Source organism: Nicotiana tomentosiformis, chromosome 12 (assembly GCF_000390325.3).
Source record: "Nicotiana tomentosiformis chromosome 12, ASM39032v3, whole genome shotgun sequence".
Classification (NCBI taxonomy): Eukaryota; Viridiplantae; Streptophyta; class Magnoliopsida; order Solanales; family Solanaceae; genus Nicotiana; species Nicotiana tomentosiformis.
The window spans coordinates 128,252,060-128,270,967 of NC_090823.1; the positions used below are offsets into that span (position 1 = coordinate 128,252,060).

The 18,908-nt window shown below is 36.4% G+C and overlaps 2 protein-coding genes and 1 long non-coding RNA gene across 4 annotated transcripts; all 3 read right to left on the reverse strand.

Annotated features, from left to right (window-relative positions):
* Window positions 1-1,376: 1,376 nt before the first annotated feature.
* Window positions 1,377-9,905, reverse strand: LOC104103004 (uncharacterized). Of its 2 annotated transcripts, XR_011413102.1 has the most exons (5): window positions 9,736-9,905; window positions 9,367-9,397; window positions 2,173-2,292; window positions 1,957-2,091; window positions 1,377-1,610 (listed from the first exon to the last, which is right to left on the reverse strand). It is a non-coding gene; the product is annotated as an uncharacterized lncRNA (long non-coding RNA). The 2 variants fall into 2 exon arrangements; XR_011413101.1 differs by lacking the exons at window positions 1,377-1,610; window positions 1,957-2,091; window positions 2,173-2,292 and adding an exon at window positions 6,203-6,540.
* Window positions 9,906-10,144: 239 nt separating this feature from the next.
* Window positions 10,145-10,853, reverse strand: LOC138903378 (uncharacterized). The gene is made up of 2 exons (XM_070191350.1): window positions 10,752-10,853; window positions 10,145-10,678 (listed from the first exon to the last, which is right to left on the reverse strand). The coding sequence occupies exons 1-2, from the start codon at window positions 10,851-10,853 to the stop codon at window positions 10,145-10,147; spliced, it is 636 nt and encodes a 211-aa protein (XP_070047451.1).
* A 1,714-nt stretch (window positions 10,854-12,567) lies between these two features.
* LOC138903493 (uncharacterized) lies at window positions 12,568-14,769 on the reverse strand. The gene is made up of 3 exons (XM_070191690.1): window positions 14,211-14,769; window positions 13,447-13,519; window positions 12,568-12,870 (listed from the first exon to the last, which is right to left on the reverse strand). Exons 1-3 carry the CDS (start codon window positions 14,264-14,266, stop codon window positions 12,733-12,735), a joined length of 267 nt encoding a protein of 88 aa, XP_070047791.1. The 5' UTR covers window positions 14,267-14,769; the 3' UTR covers window positions 12,568-12,732.
* Between the last annotated feature and the right edge of the window lie 4,139 nt (window positions 14,770-18,908).

Consider the following 18,908-nt stretch of genomic DNA (forward strand, 5'->3'; position numbering starts at 1 on the left):
TGATTGTGTGAAGAGATCATAGAATCATAAATATATAGAACCCTATCAGTAATGTCAAACGCAGCCAACAACTAATAAAATTTCTCCACAATGTTTATGGGCATAATCACAAAATCAACTTTGTCCCATGCAGCATTTGCAAGTAATCGGTACCCCAATATGTATTCTGATACGACATCCTGGGGTTTGACAACAACAAGCTTCTTATCGGCAGGAGCATTAATGTACCTCTCATAAATTTATTTAATTCTAGTCTTGAACAAATAGTCAGTGGTTGTAAACCGTGTTTTGTTATGAGGACCATATTTTCCTCTCTTCCTCAAATAGTATAAAATAATATCAATGTGCTGCAAAAAAAATAGATTTCATTATTTCTCAATGCTTCATACAATTTAACTACATTTTTCAAACAAAAAATCTACAGATTTCTAAAATAATAAAATACTATAGTTAGAACTAAGTTCTGCCAGAGTATGTCTGTACCGTGTTGTTGATGACTTGCCTGGAATGTGCCAAACTATAAAACCACTCCTTTTTATCAACTTTCTCCACTCCAAGATCAAATCACAGCTTGAGCTGGTTATCTTTTAAAGAATAAGGCGCCTTCCTCCTATTTAAACACATAGCAAGTACAATTATTATGTAGATCCAATTGAAAATCCATAAATTTTATGCCCTCGATAATATAAAAAAAAGTGTAGAATATAACCTATTTGAAACATTATCGGTACCTAAATATAATCACTTATTGAATTCTTCCAACAAGTTAGGATCAACATTGTCACCAATAACCCCAGTAAATGGATGCTTGATGATAAAAATTGGAGGAGGTCCAACAGAAGTGCTTCCCCCAGAACTGTAATAAGGGAGAAAGGGGGATCTGGCATGCTTTCCAGGCTGCCTTGTTCTTTCTTGATGCACATGGGTTGTTTCATCTTCATTAACCCCGCCGTACTTAACAATCTATGAGAAGTTCTCTGGCAACTCAAAATCATCAAGTGTTACTTCCCTTTTTCCAGACCTGAAGTCATTGTCCGAATCACATACATTGATGTACTCTGCTGGTTCACCTACAAAATTTAAAACAAAAGAACAACATTGTAAGTTGGTTACATTAGTTCTTTTGGGAAAACTGAAACTTATATGAAACCTATTATTTTTTTCTACAATTATATTGTAACATATAATACCACTGAAATCTTCACAACAATCGGCTCCTTGTTGTATAATGTTTGCTAGTTGAATGGGAGATTGCAAATGCATAGTCTCTGTCATGACCCAAAATCCAACTAGTCGTGATGGCACCTAACCCAACCCGCTAGGTAAGCCAACTTTCAACTATCCAATTTCAATAACAATTACTAAAGCAATTTAAGTAAATAAAGATCTTAATCTTATACATTCTCCAAGAACTAGCAGTACAAATCATGAGCTTCTAAGAATAGAATTTACAAAGCTGATATGAAGTAAATACATCTTCTGTTTGAAAAGTACATAAACAGAGTTTTTATAATCTAAGGCTACCATGAACAAGAGGCAACTACCATAAGAATGCAGGTACATCTTCAAATTCGGCAACCATCGAGCACAGCAACAACAACAGCCAACATCTGCACGCAATATGCAGAAGTGTAGTATCAGTATAACCGACCCCATGTACTGAGTAAGTAACAAACCTAACCTTAGGTTGAAAGTAGTGACGAGCTTTTACCAAGGTCGGGTCCAAAACCAATAGTCCACAACAGTCCATAACAACGTAAACAAGTAAGACCAGAAGTAACTCAACAATCAAATGCTCAGCAAAAATATAATTTCTGAAAATAGTTCTGCCTTTCAAGTACATCAATGAAAACCGGAGTTGCCAAAAATATGAATAAGTTTGAAAACAATTATTTTCCCAAAATCCTTTCAATAATAAATGAGATGTTTCATTTTCTTTTCAGATAACCTGTATACCTTCCCCCATTTTGGACCGCCAACAGACTCCAACCATATTCTTTCAGCATCCTCGTCCGAAGGTTGGGTTGGCTCACCCGATTCACCAGCTGGATGACTACGGATGAAATTCTCCACGTTACTTTCGTAGCGACCCTATATTATTTTAAATTAAATCAGTATTTCAAGTTGTTTATAAAAGTAAATTATAATACTTAAATAAAATTGAAAGCTTACATATGTAGTCGAGGCCCGGTCCTCGACCCACCTATCTTGATCCCCCTCTTTCTTCTTCTTCACAACATGTGTCTCCTTGAATAACTCATCATGACTCATTGGACGCACACACTTCTTTACCTGAAAACAAATGAATTTAGTTAATAAACAGAATAGATATACTTAGAAAAGTAAAATAATTTAAGCAATTACGTATCAATCTTCTTTTTATTGTCCCTACTATTTTCCATGCAGTAAGGACAAGCTAGCTTCCCAGCAGTCATCCACCCAGACAACATTCCATACGCAGGAAAATCATTAATAGTCCACATTAAATTAGCACGCATATTAAAATTCTGCTTGGTTGATATGTCATATGTTTCAACACCATCATACCACAATTGTTTTAGCTCATCAATCAAAGGTTGCAAATATACATCAATCAAACTTTTCGGATTACGTGGACCGGGGATAATACAATTTAAGAATATATATGGACTAGTCATACACAACTCAGGTGGTAGATTATAAGGTGTAAGAAAGACAGGCCAACATGAATATGGTGTCGCAGATATAGAAAAAGGCGTGAAGCCATCGGCACACAGACCTAACCGAATGTTCCTTGGTTCACTAGCAAAATCTGGATATGTCCTATCAAAGTGCTTCCAAGCTTCTCTATCTGAAGGATGACACATAACACCAGGTGGTCTTCTATTTTCACCATCTCATATGAGGAGCAGAACTCATCGACGTATATAACCTCTTTAACCTAGGTATAAGAGGTAAATAATGCATTGCCTTGACAGCAACCATATTCCCGCTGGAAAGCCTCTTGAAACGAGGCTTTTTGCAAAATTTACAACTGTCTAAAGTTGCATCATCTTTATAATATAACATGCAACCATCTTCACAACAATCAATTCTCATTGACGAAAGTCCTAACTTAGAAACCAATCTCTTCGCCTTATAGAAATCACCAGGTAAGTTGATATTAGGGTCAACTAGTTCACTCATAAGGTCAATGAAACAGTCCATGGCTGCTTGAGAAATATTCCAATTAGATTTGATACTTAGTAATCTAACTGCAACAGACAGCTCAGAGTGCGGACTTCCTTCACGTAGTGGACGACTAGCTTCCTCTAACTGTTCATAAAAATGTTTTGCGTCATCATTAGGAGTTTGTTCAACATTCACCCCCAAAAGCATCCGCAACCATATCCTGAATTCTAGAATTAAGATTTGTATTCTCCACCGACCTACTACTTTCACCAACAACCATGTTATGAAATATCCCACGGCTACCATCGATCTCTCCATGATTAGTCCACACAAAGTAATTCTCTATAAACCCCTTCCTATAAAGATGAAGCTTAACTTCCTCCGATTTTTTAAACTTCATACAATCGCACCTGACACAAGGGCACCTAATTACTCCTTCACTTTGGTATGGTGGAAGTGACATTGCATGTCTAATAAAGTCATCAACCCCTTCTACAAAATCCTCCCGCAATCCCCGCCGATTAGGATAATTTCTATTGTACATCCAAGTACGATGTTCCATCTATACAAATAAAACAAGAACAAATTAATTTATTCTACAATTATAAATTAATTATATCTTTTTTAGTTAATTCAAGATAATTATTTTTTCCTAATTACACCAATTTATATCCTAAAAGTTCAATTCATATCCAAAAGGTCCAATTCATATCTTAAAAGTTCAAATCATATCCTAAAAGTTCAATTCACAAGAACAAATCCTAAAAATTAAAATTTCAATTCATATCCTACGAGTTTAAACATAAACTAACTAAACTAAAGAAATTCAACCCATACCCTAAAAGTTCGATTCACAAGAATAAATTAATTTATTCTACAATTATAAATTAATTATATCTTTTTTAGTTAATTCAAGATAATTATTTTTTTCCTAATTACACCAATTTATATCCTAAAAGTTCAATTCATGTCCAAAAGGTCCAATTCATATCTTAAAAGTTCAAATCATATCCTAAAAGTTCAATTCACAAGAACAAATCCTAAAAATTAAAATTTCAATTCAAATCCTACGAGTTTAAACATAAACTAACTAAACTAAAGAAATTCAACCCATACCCTAAAAGTTCGATTCACAAGAACAAATTAATTTATTCTATAATTATAAATTAATTATATCTTTTTTAGTTAATTCAAGATAATTATTTTTTCCTAATTACACCAATTTATATCCTAAAAGTTCAATTCATATCCAAAAGGTCCAATTCATATCTTAAAAGTTCAATTCATATCCTAAAAGTTCAATTCACAAGAACAAATCTTAAAAACTAAAATTTCAATTCATATCCTACGAGTTTAAACATAAACTAACTAAACTAAAGAAATTCAACTCATACCCTAATCTAAACTAATTCATAAATAATTGACTAATTAACAAAACTAATTAGTTAATAAAACTAATTAACAAAACTAATTAAAATAAGGCCTAAACCCTAATCCTCAATAAAATGCAATGTTCAAATAATTGAAACACTAATCAATTGAAACTAATTCATAACTAATTAACAAAATCTGAAAATAATAAATAAATGAGTTGTAATTCAAACCTAGAATTTGTAGGAGATGGAGGAGGAGATCGAGGGGCGGCAGTGGCAGTGACAGCGGCGACGGCGACGGCGAGGGTAAGGGCTGGACGGCGAGGGGGAGGCCTGGACGGTGAGGGGGAGGGGCTGGGAGAAGGAGAGAAGGGAAGGAAGAAGAGGGAAAAATTTCAGAGAAGTGGGGGTTTCCCCCGTTTTTCACTTCTCTGATTTTAGAATTACCGATCAAAGTTGGTCAGTAATTTTGGTCGGTACATTAAGTGCTGACCGTTTGACCAAAAACCGACCAACTTTGGTCGGTTTTTTTATTAAAAAAATTTTAAAATCTTTAACCGACCAACGTTGGTCGGTAATTTTAAATATAAATTCTTAAATATTATAAAATATTTTAAATAATAAAATAATTATTAAAATTTAAAAAATTGGATCCAGATTACCGACCAACGTTGGTCGGTAATCCAAAATTTTCTTGTCTGACCAGCTGGGTCAATTCGTTGACCAATTTACCGACCAACGTTGGTCGGTATTTAGTTTTAAAAAAATATAAATTTTTTTTCCCAGTTTGCGTCCAACCTGGACGGTTTTTGGTCGCATTTTTTGACCGACCAACGTTGGTCGGAAATAGTTGGTCGGTTTTTAGCAGATTGTTAGTAGTGTATGTGTGGTTGGACGTTTATTTTTCTACACTGACAATAGCTTTAGAAGCCAGCTGTGAATAGCAGGGAATGTTTCTTGATAATTATTACCCACCAACACAGAATTAAGTTTGTGTAAATGGAAACATATAAAAAGAGAAATTCCAATTTAGACTCAAAGATGAGATTGTAAGTTTAGGCGGATAAAACACAACATGGAAACTGTGCCTAAGGTTTTTGTGGTAACCTGTAACTGAAAGATACTTCAATAGAGTGGGAGTAAAGCACACGGGAAACTTGAATGAAGCAATCCATATGAGCTTTTAATTGCTGAGTGAGACACTAAAAGCCCCGACTTTACTGCAATCTATTGTTCCAATTGAAACTTCAACACATGTCAACTATGTGTATAGTTCCATGCTTCCAAAGAACAAGCTAGGGATGGTAAACCAAGAAAAGAACACAAGCTAGTTAATAACCTCAAGTGGTATTAGACAATACGATACTTAATAGAAAGACCAAAACCAGATGCCTGTCTTTAGAATGATTCCAAGATAGTAATGAAATTATAAGCCACCAAACTTGATAAGAGTGCACAAGGTTCTATATTGTCACAAGTTTCTAAATATCCTTCTACGTCGATATTTATCAAAAGTAAATTAAATAAAGATTGATGATTTCATAGTGATAATATAAAGCCTTTGAAGCTTGGAATATGACATGCTTGAGAACCATCAACAGCGCAGAGCATGTCTTCTATGTTATACATACAAAAGAAAGTGTTAGACTGAAGATTTTATCAACAATGGCAGAAAGAGAGGAAGAAAACCCTAGATAGGGTGATGAGAGAGAAAGGAGAAAACGAGTCTAGACCGACTCTCTTTATTTCCCTTCTGTATATTTTCATTAAATCTGAATATATATATTTACACCAAATAAAAGAATGGTAAGAAGAAAAATAAAATTACAACCGCGTCGGGTTTTCCTGGTCTACTGGGCTGGCCCCTTTCCTTTAGGTGATCCCATATCTGGGTTAACACCAACCCTCCCCCTCCCCCCTCAAGCTAGAGGGTAAAAACACACCAAGCTTGCCAAGAATGTTGTGATGAAGTTGTCCACATAGAGCCTTAGTCATAATATCAGCTAATTGATTGGCACTGGAAACAAAATGCAAAGAAATAAGTCCAGAATTCAAGCATGCACGAACATAATGACAATCGATCTCAATGTGCTTTGTACGCTCATGAAAAACTGGATTTTTGGCAATGTGAAGAGCAGCCCGGCTATCACAATGGACTGGGACAGGAGCATAAATAGTGAGACCAAGATCCCCAAGTAGTCTGACTAGCCATGAGATTTCAGCAGGTACTTTCCTTAGAGCCTTGTATTCAGCCCCAGCTGAAGACAAGGAGATAGTGGGATGTTTCTTACTTTTCCATGAAACTAGACTGCCACCAAGTGTCACATAATATCCAGTAACAGATTTGCGAGAAATAGCACAAGAAGCCCAATCCGAATCAGAATAGGCCACAAGAGACAAGTCATAAGAGTTGGAAAGAAGCACACCCTAAGCAGGATCACCTAACAAATATCTAAGAACATGCAGCCCAGCCATCATGTGAGGAACATGAGATTTCTGAAGAAACTGACTCAAGTGCTGGACAGCAAAAATATATTTGGTCTAGTGTGTTGTAAGAAATTGAGTTTGCCAATAACCCTTCTGTACAGACTATGATCAGGGAGGAGATCACCCATGTCTAGGGTCAGCTTAACAGAAGTGTCTAAAGGAGTCACAACAGAGGAGAAATGTTGGCAGTTGAATTTAGCAAGAAGATTATTGGTGTATTTGTCCTGACTCATGACATAACTCTGAGAGGTTTTGGAGATTTCCAGCCCTAAGAAATAATGGACTGAACCAAAATCTTTGATTTTGAACTAAAAATCCAAAAATGACTTCAGGGAGTTTATTTCAGATAGGTCATTTCCAGCTAATAATATATCATCAACATAGACAGCTAATGCCACCAAAGAACCAGAAGAGGATTTGGTGAAAAGAGAGTAATCATTTAGACTGGAAATGTAGCCTCTTGGCAGTATAGCCTCAGACAATTTTGAAAACCACTGTCTGGAGGCTTGCCTGAGGCCATAGAGAGACTTCTTGAGTTTAAACACTAGAGGAGCTAAAGAAGAAACAAAGGAGACATCAAGACCAGGAGGAATTTTCATATAGACTTCCTCATGGAGATCACCATGAAGGAAGGCATTATTAACATCCAACTGGTATACAGTCCAATCTCTCTTGATGGCAAGAGTTAAGAGGCATTTGATAGTGGTGAGCTTGATAACAGGGGAGAAGGTTTCAGTAAAATCAATTCCTTCATTCTGATTATCACCTCTAATAACTAACCTTGCCTTGTATCTCTCAATACACCCATCTTCCCTCTGCTTAATCTTATAAACTCATTTGCAGGGAATAGCCGTCTTTTGTGGAGGAAGATGGACAATGTCCCTAGTCTGATTAGCCTCAAGAGCATGAAATTCTTTTAGCATGGCCTCTTGCCAAGCAGGATGAGTTGCAGCCTGCTAGTAGAACTGAGGTTCATGCATGTGAGCTTCACTAGGTGAGACTTTAGAGGGTGTATAATTAGAGGAGGAGATAACATAAGTACAGATATAATCCTCAAGGTAAGAAGGTTGAGTAACAGTTCTAGTGGACTTTCTTAAAGGAGGAAGAGCAGAAATAGTTGAAATGGAAGTAGGAGAGGTAGAAATAGGAGCAATGGAGACAACATGAGATGGAGATGAAGGGAGATGATAAGGAAAAAGTTCAGGAGGACTAGTAGAGGGAGTATCTATAGGAGTATGAACTTGGATATCCACAAAAGTGGTTGGTAAAATATTTAAAGGAGGAGAATTAGAGGAAGAGGAATAGGGAAAGATATGTTCATGAAATATCACATCTCTATAATGAAAAACAGAAGAGTTAGATAAGTTGAGCAGTTTGTATTCTTTCTTCCCACATGGATATCCTAAGAATATACAAGCAATAGCTCTAGATTGAAACTTATCCCTTCCTACCTTAAGGGAAGTAGCAAATGAGAGACAACCAAATGATCTTAAGTGGTCATAAGGGGGTGGATGGCCATGAAGTTTTTCAAATGGGGAAATTTTGAGAAGAAGTGGTGAAGGCATTCTGTTGATTAGGTATGTGGCAGTTAGTAGACATTTCCCCCCCGAGTTTCAGTGGTAATTTGGATTGAAACAGAAGGGCTCTTGAAACTTCTAAAAGGTGTTTGTGTTTTCTCTCTACAATACAATTTTGTTGCGGAGTATGAGGGATAGAAGTTTGATGTAAAATTCCCTGGGAAGCAAAGAAATCGATGGCTTCAGAACTACTTCCAAGTTCAAAAGCATTATCTGATCTAAAAGTATGTATTGGGGAATTGAAGTAAACATTTACCATATAGGTGAAAGCTTTGAGGATGGACAGAGCATTACTCTTGGAAGAAAGAAGATGAGTCCAAGTGACTCTGGTAAAATCATCCACTAAAATGAGAAAATATCTAAAGCCATTACAAGTTTTAGTATTATAAGGGCCCCAAATGTCAATGTGAACTAGTTGAAAAGATGTGGTAGAATGAATAGTACTATCATGGAAAGGTAATCTTTGTTGTTTGGCCATTGGACAAATTGAGAATATAAAAGGTTATTTAGTGGGTACTTTGTTAGAAAAAAAAGAAATAGATTGCATCTTATGAAAAGGCATGTGACCTAATCTCTGATGCCAAAGTAAATCCATCTTATTAATAGGTGAAGTTTGGTTACAACTAGGTGAAACAATTACAGGTGAAGTTGCAGGAACAGATTTATTACATGGAATTGAACCTACATCAAAAATATATTCATTGCAAGATCCATCAACAAAAGATGATAGAGAAGAAGTTTTGCTAGGAAACAGATATAGAGCCTGCCAGCAGCCTTACCAATTACCAGTGGCCTCTTCAGAGAAGGACCCTGTAAGAAATAATGTAAATTGGTAAGAACTGTTATACAATTCAGCTGAGTAATGAGTTGATGAATATAAATTAAATTAAAATGGAAAGATGGTATTAGAAGGACATCGAGTAAAGTTATATCATGTCTTAGATGTAAGGATCCAGTTGATATAACCTTAACTTTGTGCGCATTAGGTAAGGTGATAAAAAATGGTTTAGTTAAAGGCACAACATTGTGAAGAAAATATTTGTGTGGAGTCATGTGGTTAGTGGCCCCTGAATCCAAAATCCAAGGGTTTGTACTAGAGTATGAAGATGCACATACATGAGAATCTATAGCATAGGCAGTGAACAAACCTGCAAAGTGAGCAAATATAGAATCCTCATCTGTGTGAATAGGTGGTACAGAACTAGGAGAGACCTGAACTTGCTGAAATAAAGTCAGGAGATGCTGATATTGTTCCTTTGTAAACCCATAAAGTCTTGGAGGCTTACTAATCCCAGAAGATGATTGAGGGTAGGAAATATCACCTTGGACACAGGAATTAGACTTTTTATTCTTGGTAAATTTGAAATCAGTAGGAAAATCATGAAGTCTGTAATATTTTTTCACTGTGTGTCCAAGTTTCTTACAGTACTTATATGATACTGTGCACACATTCTTCTTAGGTTCAAAGTTCACCTTCTGAGTGAAACTTTTATTGTTAATTTGAGTGACATAGAAAGAAGCAGAATCCCCAGAGAAATTGGAGACATTGGAAAGAGACTACTTTTGACTCTCATCCTGTTGTAGGAGGAAGTAAGGTTTTCTTATAGGAGGAAGGGGGTTCATCATCATGATGGCACTCTTAACAGTAGAGTAGGACTCTTTCAACCCATTCAAGAACTGGAATAATTGATGGTCCTCTATAAACTTTGGAAGTGCTCCACAAGAGCATTCTGGACAAATATAAGAAGAGTTCAATTCATCCCATAAGCTTCTAAGTTTAGTGAAGTAGGTAGCAATATCTGATGATCCCTGAGTGGTTGTACTAATTTTCCTTTGGATTTGAAGGTACTTTGACCCATTTGACTTACCAAACCTCTCATTTATGTCTTTCCAGACTTCCCTTGCAGTCTTAAGACACATAACACTGGTGGCAATTTCTCTGGACACATAATTAGTTATCCAGGCTTTCACCATGTCATTGCACCTTTCCCAATATGAATAGTAAGGGGGATTCGGTGGTGGTTGAGGAACCCTACCATCTAAGAGTCCTAACTTGTCCTTAGCAGACAAGGAGGTAAGCATATTGCTTCTCTATAGCAGACAAGGAGGTAAGCATATTGCTTCTCCATAGAACAAAACCACAGCCATTAAAAGGCACTGATACCAGCTGACTATCAGGACTGTCAGAAGGATGCACGTACAAGGGATGGGAAGGACCTATCGTGAAAGGAGAGGTCGTATTACTAGGTGATCCTACGTTTTCCATCGTATTACCCGCACAATGAAGTTCAATCTTCAGTAAGTCGAGAGAAAGCGATTAACAAATGAAATACCACAATTTCTATACAAGTACAGTACATGCAACACCAGATCTATATGATTTTGGACAGGAAGAATATTACCAGCCTTCTTCTCAAACTCGAAGAAGAAAAGTCTTTTCTGAATGTGAAATCCTAGAAGGTCGAATCCTCATAAATTTGTGATGAAAAGCTCGGAAAACCAAACTCCTAGTCGGGTGAGAAAGTTGAAGAAAGCCCCAAATTTGATGGTCAAAATCGTCGAATAACAGTTGTCTTCGATCAACTAGAGACATAGGCGAAAATATCCAAAGCTTTGGGCGAGTGTAACATCGGACTGAAGCTCATGACGAGAGGAATCATATTTCCTGCTTTGATACCATGTTAGACTGAAGATTTTATCAACAATGACAGAAAGAGAGGAAGAAAACCCTAGATAGGGTGATGAGAGAGAGAGGAGAAAACGAGTCTAGACCGACTCTCTTTATTTCCCTTCTGTATATTTTCATTAAATCTGGGTATATATATTTTACACCAAATAAAAGAATGGTAAGAAAAAAAATAAAATTACAACTGGGCCAGATTTTCCTGATCTACTGGGCTGGCCCCTTTCCTTTACATGAGCCCATATCTGGGCTTTCGCTGAGCCCATATCTGGAAAGAGATGACAAAAAATTAAGTATCATACCACCGCATTGACAAACATCAATCTTTATTGATACCTTTATTTAATGAAGGCAACATGCTTGCATAGACAAGGAGAAGTCCACAAAAGACTTGAATTTAGAAAGTAACAGTTCATCTTCTAATCAGCATATTAGTGTTTCCACTATACTATACATTTGTAGTTCCAAAATCTCTTGTTTACTTAAACAGTTCTTCCAGCTATGCATATTTATAATAAACTAATACAAGCAACACAAACTATTAATAGATTCAACTTTATGGGTTCTTATGGTTCTCGATGTTAGAATGACGATTTCAAGTATTAATAACCGGACTCTAGATTTAGTGTATACATATTTAATAAATTTCTTAACATAAATGCACAGTTTGTACAAAATCTACTGGGATCGACCAAACATATATACGGTCATCAATATCCACCCCTGCAAAAGCCTATAAGCCATTTCAAGAATGCAGTCCTCCAAGCCCTTCCTACTCCCATGTTCTAACCTGATTGGTTAGATACTATGATACAGTTACAAGGTTAAGAATGTAACTTAAGAAATAGTTGTTCTTAGTTTCACAAAATTATCTAGCCAATATTCATTAATTCAGGAAGACCCCGATACCAGATTCAAACCAAACATGTACTGATCTACATTAACACATGGAAAGTGGAAATCGCATCCATGATGTGAAGTTAACAAAATCAACACTTTAACCAATTATATGTGCATCCATGCACGCTCATGTTTGGGCGTGTGTCTGTTGAACGCATTCTAAAGGTTTTTTCCTTGTCCTTTTGGCAAATGAATTCCTTGCTCAGGCAATAAATAGGTATTCTCATGCCAAAGAAAAGTATAAAGCTAAAGAACCTCTTATAATGACATCCATTTTGATCGAGAAATTCACCAAATTTTATGGCTTTCGAAATGTGACTCTGTATGTGAGTGTGTCTGTTTGTCGCGAACGTGATAGCTGATCTGTGGGGAAAAAACTTTACCACTTTACATGTAACATAACAAATGCACATAACAGTTGCAAGAACTATGAAGAGTTACCATTGATAACTATGTAAGTCTAGTACATCAACACGTTTATGGAGTATATGGGCATTACTATACAGGGAGGTCAATTGGTCAGACTTGATCTGCTTCTTGTCAAACGCTATTCCTTTCCTTTCTAGTCCAAATCGCTGTACGATGCTTCCTCTTCTGGCAATTCAAACTCATCAACCTCTTGAAAATGCTTTCGCCAGTAGTTGACAAAATCTTCTGGCAAGGAATCTTCAAGGACAGGTTTCTGCTCTGTGCACCTCCTCTGCAGAAACATTTTAGTTATTAGCCATCAAAATGGTAGGCTATGATATAAGCAAAAGAATGCACAGCCCGCGTTCCACAAAGCAGTTATCAGCAATATTAATAGTAATTCATTACTAGTTTTAAACACCAACCCCTCAGTTTTAGGTAACTCACTGAGCCATATTTTTGTGCATCTTGCCCTAATATTGTTGACATGGTTGGTGAAGAAAAATCAGGTCAGGGGGTCAGCGACGTAAGCTTAGGCTTGCTATTGGAACCATTTTAGAAAGAAATGCTTCAGAACGTTAACGAACCTCTATGTCATGAATGTCTCTCATATCTAATCTACATATTTTCCTATATATGAAACATATATATTACAAGATAATTGTGCAAAGATACGGATGAAACAAACTTTAGCATATTATTTCCCAAAGCTCTGAAACTGAACCTAGAAATAGAAAATAAAAGAGGCCAGTGCCCATTACTACTGGTAGTCCATGAGATCTCAACAGCAATGAGAAGGATGTATAAAAGAAGCCAGTTACAGATACTTCTCATTAGAGATCAATACAAAAAGAGATTGTTAACAAACCTTCTTACGCTTTCCACTAGGATCCGTCCACGAACCTGAGGGTTTAATATTACCAGCTCCATTGAACTCAGTCCTATATAGAAGAAACAAGAATCAAGAGAGCATCAGCATTGAGCATTCTCCTATGTCACTTTTCACATTTATAATGTCTTTATTCCATTCAAAACATGAATGTCTCGATTTTAGATGTGCCACAGGAAAGAAATGGGGATAGGGGAAGGTGTTGCTAATGTGCATGCTGCAGACTATCTTGCGTATTAAGCATGTGTGGAGCCTTTAAAGTGAACACAATTGCAACTAAGACACCCAATTAATTAAAGGTTATGCTACTTCAGGTAGATAAAGAAATAAATAGTAGCTTGAGTGCACTGCCAAGACAGAAAAATTTTCAGCCAGACTCAAGCTGGGAAAGGATACACATTCATGAGGAAGCGCCACTGAAGATTTCTCAGGGTCAAAACTAGAGGTAAACTGCATGTACGGTGTCAGGAGCATGAAAGTTCAATCAACCAACAACCTATATTTGGTACAGGATATCAGCAAATGATATCACCACAACAAGCTTCAAATCTCACGTGAGTAACCTCAGAAAAAAGGAGGAAAAAAAAAAGCTGATATAAGAAAAAGGAGGAAATAAAACCGCTTCCTCAAGATTACATACATGTAGAGGCAGACTAAATAGAAAGAGAGTGTGTGTGTGAGTGTGTGTGCGCGCGCGCGTGTGAGAGAGAGAGAGAGAGAGAGAGAGAGAGAGAGAGAGAGACCTATTGGTTCTTGTCTTTGGAAAAGTAGGGCAACTAAAAACTGATATGTCTTCCATCCCTTTTCCCCTTGTTTTCTTTAAAGATGTGAAACTCCGAGACAAAACACCAACTTTTTCTTCTGCTGTTTTTTCATCTGTAGGAAAGTGCTGATGAGAAATTGCCTTAGCTTTGGCCTTTACCCTCTGAGGAGATGAAGACACAAAAGGCTCATGAATAACTATTCCCTTCTGTTTCTTATTTCCTGAAACTGGAGTAGATAGAAAAGCAATTCATTTCCCCTTATCTTCCTTGGTCTCAGGAGACAGGCTACTGAAAGGCTCAGCAATTGCCTTCCCTTTATCCTTTGTGATTGAAGGAGGCAGGGAAAGGAAAGGCTCATCAATCTCTTTCCTTTTGTCTTTTTTGTTTTGATGAAGACTGGAAGTGAAGTTCGGAGCAGTAGCTTCCAAATTAGACTTCTCCGAAGTCTGCCTTCGATTATAAACTACAGCTTCATTATCCCTGCCTGCTTGAGTAACAAACAAGAGCGAACTTAGACAGGTTAGCCGCAGGCGTTAAAACAAATACAGACATTGGAAATTGAGCAAAAGCAAGCATAGTCACACAATTCCCTGCATTAGCATTTCAATATTGGGAAGCCAAACTTATTAGAGCAAATACTTTTCACACAGATGATGTATTACCTCATACCAGTTTTGTATACTCTATTCTTAGAATTTCATGATTTGTACTACCAGTTCTTGGGGAATGTATAAGATTAAGATTTTTCTTCACTTAAATTTCTTTAAAAAAATTGTTATTGGAATTGGATAGTTGAATATTGGCTTACCTGGCGGGTTGGGTTAGGTGTCATCACTATTAATTGGATTTTGGGTCGTGACATCAATAGTAGCAAGTATAGAAGAAAATTAGAGAGAGATTGTGATAGATTGATATTGATTTTGTAAGAAAATAACAGAATGAGGGAGGTATTTTGTCACAACCCCAAATTCCCTCCGTAGGATGTCGTGATGGCACCTAGTCTCTAAGACTAGGTAAGCCTATCAATGCGGAATAATAATAAATATCTGAAATAAAAAATACAATTCAAACAATTTCAACTTCCAAAACCCGGTAGAAATAAGTCACAAGCTTCTAAGAATTTATTCTCAATGTCTCTATATGCCAAGGTCTGAATAAAATATAAGGAAGCAACATAAAATGATAGAAGGGGACTCCGGAGTTTGCGGACGCTGGCAGATATACCTCGAAGTCTCCGTGCGCATGTAAATCACTGACGTCTAGGCTGGTAAAATATACCTGGATCTGCACAAAAAGATGTGCAGAAGCGTAGTATGAGTACACCGCAGCGGTACCCAGTAAGTGCCAAGCCTAACCTCGGTAGAGTAGTGACGAGGTCAGGTGAGGCCCTACTGGAATATAATAATAGCATGGTAAAATGTTTATCAATGTAGTAAAATAAAATGACATTGGAAATGAATCAAATAGTATGTCACATTTAATGACATCAAATAATTACAAATAATATCTCGTGGAATCAAAACAGAATTTCCTTCAACTTTATGAAAATCACAACAATTAATCGAAAGCAACTATGGCCATAAATCAATATCAACAAGGGCACTCCCGAGGTACCGCCTCGTAGTCCCAAATCATAAATAAATTCACAATATCTCATTTCTTTATATCACCGCGGGAGCCTTCACAATTTATTTAAAGAAAATATTTTTTCCCGAAATATCACACCGCATGACTTCTAGTAGTTTCCCTACTAGCCACGCGTATCAAGCCACCCTTATCTCACCGCATGCGTTTCAACACCCAGACCTTATACCACCGCATGCGTATCAATATCACAATATATCACAATTTGCACCTCAAGTACTCAAATAATTTAACTTGCCAAAATAATTCAACAACAATATTTTTCCACAATAAAGAGCTCACGGCTCATCCTAAATAAATCATCAATAATAGTTTTTCACAATAAAGAGCTCACGGCTCCCTCACAATGAGTATAAAAATATTCAGGAGTAAATAATTTAGGAAAATAATATTTCAAAATCTTTACTACGTTGCTTCAATATCAAGTTTAAAAATGTCAAATACTTCATATTAATAATATTTAATTTAAAGAAAATCAACCTTCAAATAATGCACAGAATAAAAGAAACCAAGTTTCAACTAAACAGGTAAAACAATTAGTAAGAAAAGATCAAACAAATTTGAAGTATATATCTCAGATCAATGATGAAGAATATAACAAGATAAAATAATTTAATAAATGCGCAACAGTGATCTACACAATTTTAAAATATAATCTTTCGTAATTTAGCCCGTGTACACACTCGTTACCTCGTGCACACGACTTTCAACACATTTCAATAATCACATCAATACCAATCCTAGGGAAAATTTTCCCCACACAAGGTTAGACAAGTCACTTACCTCGACTTGCTCCAATTTAACCAAGTATTATGCTTTTTCCTCGAATTTCCGACTCCGATCGACTCGTATCTAGTCATAATTAATTCGATACAGTCAACAAAAATTATAGTAATCAATTTCATAAAAAAATATTATATTTTCATTAAAATCAGAAATTAGCTCAAAATTTGCCCGTGGGGCCCATATCTCGGAATCCGGCGAAACTTAAAAAATCCGATAACCCATTCAATTACGAGTCCACCCATACCAATTTTACCAAAATCCGATAACAACTCGACCTCCAAATCTTAAATTTTCGTTTTTGGAAGATTTTGCAAAAATCTTGATTTCTTCCATTTAAATCCGAAATAAATGATGAATATGACCATGGATTTATGAAATATAATCACATTTGGATATAGAACACTTACCCAAGTTGAAGTCTTGAAGAAATCCTCAAAATCGCCCAAGAACCGTGCTCCAAAACTCCAAAACGAAATGAAGGAAATGACCATTTTTGGTCCTTAAGTTTCTGCCCCAAAAACTCTATTCCGGTCGCTAAAAGTCCAATCCCGTTGCTAAAAGTGTCACATCTGGTCGCTAAAGGTGCACACCAGGACTATTTACACCAGCAGTTTTATTTCACTAAAAAGGCTCTAACTCCATCATACGAACTCGGAATTCGACGATTCTTGTTCCTATGAGTCACAAATAAAACTACGAACCCATTCGTTCAATCGAAACTAATTCGGAGCTCATTTGCTCAATGTGATACCAATTTCGCTCGTTAAACAATTAACTCATATTTCGCGCTTAAAACTCAATCGCGACTTGATAAAATTAGACCAAACTTTCCAGATCACTCCTATAATTCATTATCAAAATGTCGAAAGTATCAAAATCAAATTTCGATCTCTAGAACTAAAAATGGACTTTTGGATCATTACATGCTTATGTTGAAAACATCAAACTCTTCCTCGACAGCCTGTAGTTTATCAATCATAACTTCTTGTACTCAACTCCAACTGCCAAACGGTTTAAAGTTCTGCAAACTAGATACAAAGTGCTACAACTTTCATGTTTTTCTCATCGCCCAACTCCTTATAGATTGTGAGATATAAGCTCCCAAAGTTAGCCCTGTGCAGCAAATATTTCTGGCGATGCACACTGCTGTAGCCAAAATCTGCAGTACTAGCTTCAGTCAATCGATCATAACATTTTGTATAAATGTCTGAATGATAAATGGTTTATCATTCTGGAAATTAGAATCAAAGGGCTACAACTTTCATGTTTTGATAATGTTCAGATTCCTTATAGATTTCGAGATATAAGCTTCCAAAGTGAGCTCTGCGATTGCACCGGTTGCTGTCCAAAAATAGCTTCTGCAGCAGAAATATTCCAGCAGTTCCTTTTTGTCCGAAATCCATTTCGTTAACCTTCCGAAATCCACCCGAGACCCTCGGGACCTTAACCAAATATACCAACATATCCTAAAATACAATATGAACTTAGTTGAGGCTTCAAACCATGCCAAACAACGCCGAAATTACGAATCGCGCATCGAATCGAATTATGAGTTTTCAAATCTTCCAACTTTTATATTTTGCGCCGAAACATATCAAATCAATTCCGATTGACCTTAAATTTTGCACACAAGTCATAAATGACATAATGGATTTATGAAAATTTTCAGAATCGAATTTCGACCCCGATATCAAAAAGGCAACCCCTCAGACAAACTTCCCAAAAATTCAACTTTCGGCATTTCAAGCCTAATTCCACTACGGACTTCCAAATAAAATTTCGATCATGCTCCTAAGTCCAAAATCACCATACGGAGCTGTTGGAATCATCAAAATTCTATTCCGAGGACATTTGCACTTAATTCGACATCCGGTCACTATTTGAACTTAAACTTTAAAATTTTTATCAAAATTTCATATCTCGGGCTAGGGACCTCGGAATTTGATTCCGGGCATACGCCTAAGTCCCAAATAACTATACGTACCTACCGGAACTGTTAAAACACTTATCCGAGTCCCTTCACTCAAAATGTTGACCAAAGTCAACCCAGTTGAGTTTTCAAGCTCTAATTCACATTTTAATCCATTTTTCACCTGAAACTTTTCGAAAAATTTTATGGACTGCGCACGCAAGTTGAGGAATGATAAATAGTGCTTTTCGGGGTCTTAGAACACAAAATTAACTATTAAATTTAAAGATGACATTTTGGGTCATCACATTGTCCACCTCTAAAACAAACATTCGTCC

What these genes read in the sequence shown, in the direction of transcription:
- LOC138903378 (XM_070191350.1), bottom strand. Translation starts at nt 10,853, where the DNA reads ATGGAAAACGTAGGATCACCTAGTAATACGACCTCTCCTTTCACGATA. An exon ending in ACAGTCCTGATAGTCAGCTG is followed by an intron (nt 10,679 to 10,751) that starts GTATCAGTGCCT and finishes TGTCTGCTATAG; the next exon opens with AGAAGCAATATGCTTACCTC.
- LOC138903493 (XM_070191690.1), bottom strand. Translation starts at nt 14,266, where the DNA reads ATGGAAGACATATCAGTTTTTAGTTGCCCTACTTTTCCAAAGACAAGA. An exon ending in CCAAAGACAAGAACCAATAG is followed by an intron (nt 13,520 to 14,210) that starts GTCTCTCTCTCT and finishes TCTTCTATATAG; the next exon opens with GACTGAGTTCAATGGAGCTG. An exon ending in CTAGTGGAAAGCGTAAGAAG is followed by an intron (nt 12,871 to 13,446) that starts GTTTGTTAACAA and finishes ATGTTTCTGCAG; the next exon opens with AGGAGGTGCACAGAGCAGAA.